This window comes from Cladophialophora immunda (assembly GCF_000835495.1).
Source record: "Cladophialophora immunda strain CBS 83496 unplaced genomic scaffold supercont1.30, whole genome shotgun sequence".
NCBI classification, from domain to species: domain Eukaryota; kingdom Fungi; phylum Ascomycota; class Eurotiomycetes; order Chaetothyriales; family Herpotrichiellaceae; genus Cladophialophora; species Cladophialophora immunda.
This window is the reverse complement of record NW_015622570.1, coordinates 755-11,908: the sequence shown is the minus strand read 5'-3', so window position 1 is coordinate 11,908 and position 11,154 is coordinate 755. Positions and strand designations below refer to the sequence as shown.

The window sequence follows — 11,154 nt, the reverse complement described above, 5'->3', positions numbered from 1 at the left end:
TGGCAGTGACAGTGGCAGGCTTAAACGAGTGCGCAAACGGACTACTAGGCTAGTCGAGGCCAGGCAACAAGGCTTCCTGCCTAATTCACAGGAAGACTGAGAGATCAACACCAAGGTTGGCTATACAAACATGCGGCGACGAGGTCAGGCGGCGGCGAGGTCTGGAATAGCAACAGGAAATAGATTCATGACACGGAAAAATAGACACTAGCTAAATTAGGTGTGGGATCCTTCTGCCAAGCACTAAGCGAAATCGCCGTGGTACGAAATCGCCGTCGAAGTCGCCGTCCGGAGGGATTCCCAAAACTTCTACAAGTAACTACAAGTAGGAATCGCACAAGAATTGATTCCTGATTACCTAATCGATCAAGGAATCGAGTCCTAGCAACATGGAGAATTTGTCCGAACCCCGTAGGTGGGGACCGGTGGATGGTGCGGATCTTGAGATTCACGATAGCGTTCAAAGCAAAAGCGGGTTCGGCGGCTCTACTATTCCTATTGACTTTCTGACGTGACCTCGCATCATAGCTTGATCATTGTCGCATCCCAAAATAGCTCTGGTCAACCGCCATGCTTACATGGAGGACGCTCTAGAGAAAGCGCAACTCTCACCGCCTGGAACGACGAAATTCTGTGTTGGAGTAGTCCTCGTCAATGGGTGAGATCGGCGAGATATTATCCACGAGCGACTCACTCGAATTGCCTGGTGATACTGTAGACCCGGCGACCTGGGTACTATTCATGCTGAGTACTGTCGTCTGATCAAAGTGGCCGAAAATCACAATGCCGCAGATGACCAAGTTGGGGTTGTTTGCCGGAAAACAAACAATCCTCTGCGCGACTATGGAGCCGTGCAACAAGCGCGTAAGCGGAAATCGCGCCTGCGTAGACAGAATCCTAGAATCAAACCAGGTGATCAAACTGATCTACGTCAGCATCACTGAACTCGGAAGTTTTATTGGCCTAAATGAATGAAGGAAGACAGCGATTGGAGGAAGCGGGGGTCCAAGTGAAGCAAATTGAGGATGAAGATTTGCGCGAACGAATCTCGAAAGCTTCTCTTGCGGGACATGAATCATAATGACATGCATGTAAATAGTGCAAACGGTTATGAGCTTTCATCCCAGTCAAAGCCCTTTCGGCCAATTTTGAGTAGAGTGTAAAACCGACGCTTGAAAAAAGAGATCCTGTGCGGAATAGAAACATTAAGTGGTTAATCATCCCCCGAGTGACGTCAATAGAGTGTCACGACGCTAACCCGCTCTATTTGTTATCTCGGCCTTTTCTCCGAACAAATTTAAAACTAACTTCGTTATTATCTGAGGATTTCCCCTGGGGTTTTTTTCATCTGAATAAGCTTGATAAATTTGCGAGGAGATACGCAAAAGAAACTTCTGACATTTAAGCGCTTCCCGAGCGGAAAGTGCGACGCTTTACAAAATCCGAACATGCATGACGGGAATATCAGAGTGGATGCGAGCATCATCGCCGAGCTTCCTCAGGGATGTCGAATAATATCTTTTGAAGAGCACGGGGCCAGTTTCTGGAGCAACACTGCTCGCATCAATGTTGAATTGGGAGATCAGCAGAGCATAAAGTCTTTCTTTATCAAGATTCTTTCTAACGAGATAGGCAAATGTATGGTCCAGGGAGAGTTCGAATCCATGAAAGCCATCTACAGTCTACGATCGGGCTTTGTGCCAAAGCCGATTGCTTGGGGTTCATTTCGGAATACACCGGACACCCATTTCTTTCTATGCGAGTATCGGGAAATGAGTGACAAAATGCCTGATCCTGAGGAATTCACGGGGCAGCTGGCACGCTTACATCAGGATAGTCAATCTCCGACGGGCAAGTTCGGTTTCCACATCACGACCTACAATGGCAACCTACCTCAACTGAATCATTGGGAAGACAGTTGGGAGACCTATTTCGCCAACATCATGCGCCGGGCACTTGAGCTGGAGCTCGCAGCGAAAGGCCCAGATCCAGAGTTCGACACATTGATACCTGTTTTGTTTGACAAGGTGATTCCCCGTCTATTACGCCCACTCGAGAGCGCCGGCAGATCTGTCAAACCTTCACTGGTGCATGGGGATCTCTGGTACGCAAACTCAGGAGTTGATATTAGCACGAATACCTCTTTGATTTTCGATGCCTGCTGTTTCTACGCTCACAATGAATGTAAGTCTAAGTGGCATTTGTTGAGGCTTGGGGCGCGATTAACATAATGGTAACCCTTGAACAGATGAGTTCGGTCAATGGATGCCGACCTGTAATAGGTTCGGCGCAGAGTATTTGTCTGCCTATCATGCTTATGTCCCGAAATCTCCTCCGGAAGAAGACTACCAGGGTCGCCTCGATTTGTACAAACTGTGAGCAGGTAGCCCGAAATTTTGCTCGGAGTTTCGGGCTAACTTTTCAAATCAGGAGGTTCAATACGCACGTTTCTGCTTTGTTCACTCAGGACAAGCAGTTAAGAGAGCAGTCAGTGAATCGTGTTCGTTTCCTTATCTCCCCATCAAACTAAGTCTGATACCTAGGATGCTCGGCAATCTTAGGGATTTAGTAGCGAGGTACGGTTAAAAACTCTTACGGGGTGATTTTTGTTCTGAATGCAGCAAAACTTTATTTGTTTAGATATTGCGCCAAAGCATAGGTTATCCAACCCTTGAAGAAGGGCAAGGGGCGAAAAGTGAAAGATAATAGGCCGACTCTAGCATGACCTATGCGGTCTACCTTGCGTCTAATAATCCTCTTAGTGATATCTTCATTTTGCGAATTTACTTAAATAATTAGGTAGTTAGTGCATTAGGCAGTTTATAAAGTGGTCAACAAACTTTATGGCATTTAATATGCAGCACTTATATCCTCACTCATCTCATTGACCCACGTAACCTTGACGAGTGTACTAAAGACGCTATAAACAGTCCTTAAAACATCTCCTTGGTAGAGTCTTTCACCCGCGATGAAAATCGTGCAGTGGTGGGATCGTCTTGTTAATAGATACCTTCTTCGTCAAATGTCTTGTTAGCCCCGACGGCGTCGAACGCCATTGGGTTTGATGGGTACGAGAAGCATATGACACCGGCCGCGACGTTGTAAAACACATCAGCTGCGCGAGGTGGAGCAAAGTCACGAGGGGCTAGCTATGGATGATATTCATTCCCAACGATAATCGCGTCACATTTTCGTATTTCGAGGCGTCTATCCATCTTTTGTGATGGCTCTAGCACTGCTGAGATGTGGGGGGAAGAGGGTTGGGACTTGTCGTAAGAGCGCCTTTTTTCTAGGAATTCCGATGGTGGTAGGTGCTAAACCGGAAGGCGGTTTTCGGCATCGAGATTAGGGATGGCTGCCGGTGCTGCCTGGGTCTTACTCGCGGCTGGTCTCAGTTCGTCGGGTATGAGTTCGTGGTGTCGCGCACTCAGGGAGAGCATGCCAATCATGGAATTCGCAGCTCTTTCCTAGGTTCGTTGCTTTTGACATAAAACGGGCATGCAACGCCGAGCGTTCGCGCCGCCAAGTCACGTGAAGTATTCCGGACCCCATGTAGACCGCCGATTTGCCAAGCTAGGCCTCTGTAGAATTTATGAGGTGATTCTCTGTTTTTATCTTCACATCTTCTTTCTGAGATTGTTCTTCGCTCGTGTGTGTCCCTAAGTTTCCACCATGTCTGGGACCGAAAAAGACGAGTGCGAATGCAGGCAAGGGAACGAGCCGAGGGGTTCGAAGGCCGCCCATATCGATTTTCGAACTGAATACACGGACGCAAGGCAACATTCCCCAGAGCGCAGAGACTGGCGCAGGAACGCCTGGAAAAGCTGATCATCGGAGAGGACATCACTGACGCGGAGAAAGAGGTCTTGGTTGAAGTCCTATCCAACCGCGAGGGAGCGTTGGCATGGAAGGAAATCGGCCGAGTCCACAATGACCTTGCTCCGCCACAGAAGATCAGAACAGTTCCTCACGTCCGATGGCAGGCGAAGAGTTTTCCGATTCCGAAGGCCCTCGAGCCGGTCACCATTGAGCGGGTTAGAGAAAAGCTAAGCAAGAGCCTCTTCGAGAGGGGCCATGGCCCGTATCGTAACCCATATTTCCCAGTTAAGAAGAAAAGGTCGGGGGAATACCGGCTGGTGATTGCAGCGCAGAACATCAACAAGGTGACGGTTCGGGATGCAAATTTACCTCCTTCTTCGGACGACTTTGGAGAGGAATTCACAGGGATGTGGATGACTTCGATACTCGACTGGCTATCCGGATATGACCAGATTGAACTCGACAAGGATAGTCGCGACGTGGCCGGGATATAAACGCCGCTGGGGGCTGTGCGCTGTGTGACGCTCCCTCAGGGCGCCACGAATTCTGTGGCCCAGTTCGTACGCATCACAAATGACATCCTACGTGGCCGGATCCCGGATAGGACCCGACTGTTCCTAGGCGATATTGCCATCAAGGGCCCGAAAACCGATTACGGTCAGCAGGAAGTGGCGCCCGGAATCCGAAAGTATGTACTCGAGCATATACAGGATTTGGATGAAGTTCGGCTGGACCTCGAGCGTGCTGGGGCCACAATTGCTGGGCCAAAGCTGCAATTATGTGTGGTTGGCATTGAAGTTGTCGGCTACATCTGCGACAAGGAAGGGAGACATCCCCAGGAAAGTAAAGTCGCCAGAATCTTGACCTGACCGAACGCCAAACAACCAGAAAGAGTTGCGAGGGTTCATCGGCATCGGTGTGTACTATCGCATCTGAATTCCTGACTTTGCAGTGACCGCAGACCCCTTGTATAGCCTTCTCCGTAAGAATGCTCCATGGGTTTGGTCGCCTATCCATACAGAAGCGATGGAGGCATTGAAACTTGCCTTGACAACTCCGCCGGCGTTGACATCCCTTGACTACCGACGAGAAGCCGGGGACATCGCGGTCGCCGTAGATGCCATTCTGCGCGGCTGGGGCGGTGCGATTATGCAAGTTGATCCCCCGCCAGGAAGACGAAAGCCTGCGAGGTACGAATCAGGCGTTGGTCAAAAGCTGAATCCGAATATGACGCACTCAAGCGAGAAGCCCGAGGACTTCTAAAGGTTCTCAAGAAGTTCAAGAGATGGCTGTATTCGGTCTCCTTCGTCGTCGAGACAGATGCAGTGACCTTGGCCGCCCAGCTCAACCGGCAGTCGACTGACCTACCTGGGGCGGTTGTCAATCAATGGCTCGCATGGATCAGAGGCTTTGCCTTTGACGTAAGATATGTGCTAGGAAAGAACAACGTGGTAGCTGACGCGCTTTCGCGCCGGCCACGAACACAGGAGGATCTTGAAGAGGCCGAAGAGGAATCCGATATCGACGACTGGCTCGAAGTACGGATGCTTGTCGTCCGGGCCAGCATTCGTCCCATCAAATGGAAAGCTGGCAGGAGTGACCTCGTCCATGTCAGGCCGGTAGTTATTCGCGCGCGGGATTCGAACTGAAAGCGAAACCCAGCCGCGCATAGTCTGGTTATTTGAAGACGGATACACAGACGAGTCGACGCGGTTGGCCAAGTTCTTACGAGACAATGAGCGACCGCAAGGTATGAGCCGCGGTGAGTACCGGGCGTTCCTCAAAGAATCCGAGAATTACTTCGTTAGAGGCGGCCACTTATACCGATGACCTTGTGGGAACCTCCCCACGCGAAGGGTGGTTGATAAGGCTACCGACAAACTGAGAATCATCGAAGCGACGCACAATGACTCTCGCCATCGAGGAAGAGAGGCTACCAATAAGCGGGTCAGCGATAGATACTTTTGGGTCGGGCAATGGAAAGATGTACCGACCTTCTGTAAAACCTGCATTGAGTGCCAATGTCGGGATGGTAAACGTTTGGAAAACGAGACGACCCCCTCCTTGGTCGACGCGAGATGGGAGCAAATCAGCGTCGACCCGACAACGACGCCGGCGTCCGCTGGAAGTCACTACCTCGTCGAAGCAAGAAGCCAGTTTAGTGGGTGGGTAGAAGCCCGAGGAACTGCAAAGGCAAATAGCGCCATCCTCACGAAATTCCTCTGGGAGGAGATCATCTGCCGCCGCGGGGTGTTCCGGCGGCTCCTGCATGATGGCGGTCCGGAAAACAAGGGCTGGGCCGAAGCGTTGGCGAACCGATACGGCACAAAGAGAGTCATCTCCTCCACTTACCATCCGCCGACGAACGGACAGGTGGAAAGTTAGACATAGAGGAGTTAGGGACGGGTTGTCGACGATGTGCCGGACGGACGGCAGCGGAGCCTGGATGAATCATTTACATGCAGTGCTTTTGGGCAGACCGAACGACCGTCAAGACCAGCACGGGTGTGACGCCGTACGAAATCGAGTTTTTGGACCGGCCAATACTCCCAATCGAGCCTTGAAATTTTCCACCTGGAACGTGATGAACTGGAACAAAATTGTTGACACCAAAGACCTGATTGCGACGAGAGCCCGGGCGCTGGATAGAAGAGATGAAGATCTTGCTGAAGCGGCTGCACATTTGAATCGGATGCGGAGGCTAGGGAAGGAGCGGTTCGACAAAAGACATACCCTGCTTGGCGAACCATTCGAGGAAGGCGCACTCGTGTTGAGCCATGATACCGCCGGGCAAAGTCGACATGTCCAGTGAAAAGAAACTTGCCTTCCGATGGTTCGGTCCATTCAGAATTGTGCAGGCGAGTGCAGGAAGAGGAACGTATACCCTGGCCGAGCCGGACAGTGCTCAACTGAGCGGGGCATATGCGGCCAACAGACTGAAGAGGTTTTACCCCCGGCCAACCGATTCCCTCGCGGAACACTTAGGTGTAGCCCACCCGGAGGGGGACCCTGGTAGGAGAGATGCCAGTGAGACGCGACTTCAGTGGGACGAAGAAAGGCAAGAGCCGAGCGAATATCGACGAGACCGCAAACATCGAGAGGTATCCGAACCAAGAAATTCCCGGACGCGGTATCGTAGTCGAGATGCCTCGTCTCCCGGAAGAAATCCGAAGGAAGTATGGGAGTCGTGAAGTTCTCGGCGAGTCGGTGGAGGAAACGTGAAGCAACCGTCGTCTTTCCCACCTCGCAGCCATGGTCGGCAGGGGAGGTCTACCATTCATCGTCGCCAGCCCAAACTAAGGCCGGGTCCGGTAATGACTGCGGCTTCGGTTTCATTCACACCCCCTACATTGCAGTAACGCCTCCCACACGCCCTGGAAGGCCATCTTTGTTCCCCAACAAAACTCTTATACTTCCCTTTCTCTTTCGGCCGTTCACTCTGGACCCCACAACCAACAGGCCCAAGGCAAGCGGGAAGTGCGCTATGGGAAGAAATCAAGGTCGATCGACAGAGGTGAGGAGACGACAGTGAATGTCGAGGTTGCGAACGCGCCGCTTCGGTTCCGACACACGACTCGGCTCCGTGGCTCGCTGATAAAGGAAGAAGGGAGGTATTGAAGCGGCGCCAGCACGAATTCGACACCAGAGAGACGGTGATGCCGCGAGCGGAGGACTACAAAGGATGTCGAATGAATCAAGATGGTAGATTAAGGTTCACGCTAACTATTTTAGCGCCGTCCGGTGCCAGAGCAAAGCAGTGTGATCGGTGGACGCAAAGACAATAGTAGGGACATTTCTTGGCTATTGGCGAAGGTGGCATCAGAACCAAACGACATATGCCGCCAAGAGGACCATTCGCATAGGATGGCGATGCCATACAAAATCTACGAGGCCAGGCCGCAATGCCCCCCACAAGTACAGTGTGCGCGGTCCGGGAGTGAAGCAGCGAGACGCAAGGATGGTCAAGATGACTGTCCGGAATGCAGTCATGAACCGGCAATGTGACGCCATTATCTCCCCAGGAGTGAAACAGATGGACTTGAAGAGACGTTCACAGAGAGTCCGAATCAAGCTCAGATGACTGCGCAAGGTAACGTGGGGAGAGAAGTGACAAACGCACGTGATAGAGTTCCGTTTGTCGACTCTCGCAATTACCCCTTTTGCACTTACCGACCTTACCTTCAGCTTCGCGATTGACACGATCAACAGTTTTTATCTCTCTGCCGCGCTCACCACCGCAACTCCTTCTGTATGCCCGCGATCCTCTTGAAATCTGCTGCACGACACGGTCTTGCTCGCTGAAATGGCGTATCAACAGACCAGACCGGGAGATATCATCCCTCGTGTGCCTAACCTAAGTCAGGTCGCGCCAACAGCGAACAATCGCGGCCTACACCTACTCCTCCCGAACGGCCCTCTCGCGCTAAGGATGCGCCTCTCACTCATCTCTGGCTCGTCGAAGAAAACCGACTAGCGCCAATCCAAGAGGTCGTCGATAGGGTCGATTGGAGTGAGGAGGAGAGAGTTCTAGAATTCTGGGGAAATGTGGACTTGCTCTACAATGACATCAGCACCTGGCGAGACCACTTCATCTATGACTGTTGGATTTGCACAAGACAGAGAGGGAAGAGCGAGTGCGTCTTGGAAAACCCGCGCTTCAATGACCTCGTTAAAGCAAAGAAGAAGGTGCGAAAGATGCGGGAACGCAAGATCGAGAGCTGACGCCGGCTGACGACATATTATATCCAGGCCCCGGGCATCCAAAAGTGCCACGAAGGACTTGAGAGAATCGAGAAAAAAAAAAGATTCACATCGTTCAAAACTTAAGACCTTGGACCTCAGAAGAGTTCTTTGACGTGATCGTCGTCCCTTTCCTCGGAGACAGCACGGCCGTCCTTGACGAGCTCGAGCGGATCAGACTCGGCCCGCACTGGGTCGACATCAGCGTATACGACGTCCTCAGGCTCGCCTCCCACCGTATGATACTACGGCTCGGACATTGGAAAGACCCCCTTCGCTATTACAATGGGGCAAGATATGTCATCCCCGCAGATATCAGATGGACGAGAGACCAAGGATGGAAGTACTTCTTACCTGAGATGGTGAAGAAGAGGGAGCAATCGGAGTAGTTCAGCGAGACCGTCCAGCGGCAAGGTCTTTATGAACATGAGGGACAGTGGTGGATTGGTGCCTCAGTGCCGCCGAACTACGTCAACTTGATGATGAAGACACGAGGTTGGTGGGAGACGAAGGCGGAGCCTCTCCCAAACCCTCGACAGCCGATACAGAGCTCGGCAGATCCAGTACAAGACATGGACGCCCCCGTGCAGGACGCTGAGGACCCGGTACAAAGCCCCAAAGATACAGAGCAGCCTCGAACTGACCCGGCGCGAAAACCGGCCGATCCAGTACGGCACCGACCAGAGACTCGATCCCAGACACAGACCGGGACGCAGCCGGTGGATTACAAAGGACAGGCCGGCAATGCGAAAGCGTTAGTGCCCAGACCCCGCCAACAACCTCAGGCAAAGTCATCTTCAGCAGATCGTCAGGTCAATTCGCCTAGATCACCGCAACCTCAGACAACGCAGCCACAGGGAGGAAGCTCTCACGCCCCACTAACCTTCTCTCCTCCCCCGCGACCGGCCTACGAGCAGGATGGCACGCGCCAGTGGTCTACAACCCTTGACATACGCTCGCGCTCCACCGAGCCTCAGAAGGGCACTTTGATACAACTCAATCAAGCCAATAGATATGAAATTGGTGCTGACGCGTGGCGTCAACAGATTCAAGAGGATATGGCAAGAATGAAATACCCTCGCCCTCCTAGCACTCAATCATCGGTGTCCCCAACCTTTTCCAAACACAATCTGAGGGCGAAGAAACCAAAGATATCACAAGCTCTCTACGGTCTCGAGGCTGGCAAGTCCGTCGCCACGGCGGAAATGGCAAATCTGACTCGGGGGAAGAAAAGAGACGCCCTACTGCGCCTGGGTTGGACACCTCTCGGGATCTCGCGAATCCGATCAAGGACCCGAATGGAGTTCAGCCTTTCGCATGGGGTTTGGTTCAGAAGTACGTCCGTAAGTTTGGCAAAGAGGAGCCGCTGTTGGACGAGGTGGACGTCAGGAGATACAAAGAGGCGGGTCAGGACGCAATGACGGCGACTTTAACATTGCTCTCTATGAAAGTTCCAGGCGAATACCCAGCCGCCTACGCCTGGATGGCTGAACGTGGTATCCTTGCACATTTACAAGCACTCGAATACGTCCAGATGCGCGACGAGCAAGCAATGCTTCAGTTGGATAGCGAGCTCGATCAATGGGACCTCAAATTCGGAAGGGACAACGGCTACAATTACCGTATTGACCTCCCTGACTGTACAGGCCAAACGGTGAGCAGGAAGGATCTCGAGACGGCAAAACTGGACCCCCTGAACGACGGGCGGGTGAACCGCGCCTTCATCATGGCTGGCATCGCCGCTCAACGCCCAAAGAATCACCGAGATTTTAGGGTCATCGACACCGGGGACTTCACCTTTGGGAGAAACCAATGCAACACGCAGAAAGGCTACACGACGTTCATACAATGGAGCCCGTTGATGGAGCCCTCGGTGAGGATGATCCTATTCAATAACGACCCAACACCTTTCGGGAAAGGCCGCCATTGGGTCTTGTTCATTTGCGACGCCGTCACGATTTCCTTGACGATGCTGAATTCTGGGGAAACGACATCGGAGACTCGCCTAGCACGCGGCTTCCTTGCGGAATGGTTGAAATGTGAAGTGTACAATCAAGAACCGCTGCGCCGAACCATCAAGTCAAATGTACAGGAGAATATGTATGATTGTGGCATCTGGGCAGTTAAGAACGCTGTCAGCCATATGAAGGCTGACATCAGAGAGATTGAAAAGCTAAGGGAGGCTATTAGTTCCGTCGTGGTTGATCTGGGGGATAGGCCCGTTATTGTTGAAAAAGATCATTGGGATGTTGCAAGAGGGCAAGCGCCTTGCCGAGCCCCGACTCGAGAAGATCCGCCGGACGACTGAGCAGGTTATGTTTAGGCTGGCCAGTGGCCAGCTCGCCAGGATTCGACATCGAGGCTTTGAGCGAGGGCGCCAAGGAATGACCGATAGGGGAGGCATGTACTGGAGTTCAGATAGGGGATGGTTACTCGTAGGTGATTGACTGTGCACAAGAGGCTGGACTGTTCAGAGGGTTGAGATCGAGCTGTGATTGGCTAGTCTTGTTTAGGGCGAGGCCCAGGGCCAGAGGGTTCTTTACGTTTTTGTTGCGAGAGGTTCTCTCAGACAGACAACCAACCCAGCCACCTTAA

The 11,154-nt window shown here is 52.2% G+C and overlaps 2 protein-coding genes across 2 annotated transcripts; both read left to right on the top strand.

Moving 5' to 3' along the window:
* Positions 1–1,337: 1,337 nt before the first annotated feature.
* On the top strand, positions 1,338–6,204 carry PV07_12622 (uncharacterized protein; the record flags this gene model as incomplete). Its single annotated transcript, XM_016400164.1, has 12 exons — positions 1,338–2,184; positions 2,249–2,375; positions 2,431–2,487; positions 2,544–2,581; positions 3,557–3,597; positions 3,665–3,727; positions 3,777–4,298; positions 4,353–4,662; positions 4,772–4,960; positions 5,068–5,438; positions 5,482–5,569; positions 5,717–6,204. The coding sequence occupies exons 1-12, from the start codon at positions 1,449–1,451 to the stop codon at positions 6,202–6,204; spliced, it is 3,030 nt and encodes a 1,009-aa protein (XP_016242191.1). The 5' UTR covers positions 1,338–1,448.
* Positions 6,205–9,005: 2,801 nt separating this feature from the next.
* Positions 9,006–10,080, top strand: PV07_12621 (uncharacterized protein). The gene has a single exon (XM_016400163.1). The coding sequence runs from the start codon at positions 9,039–9,041 to the stop codon at positions 9,978–9,980; it is 942 nt and encodes a 313-aa protein (XP_016242190.1). The 5' UTR covers positions 9,006–9,038; the 3' UTR covers positions 9,981–10,080.
* Positions 10,081–11,154: the final 1,074 nt, after the last annotated feature.

Bases quoted from the DNA above. Each gene is read 5' to 3' on its own strand.
- PV07_12621 (XM_016400163.1), top strand. From the start codon at position 9,039: ATGATGAAGACACGAGGTTGGTGGGAGACGAAGGCGGAGCCTCTCCCA.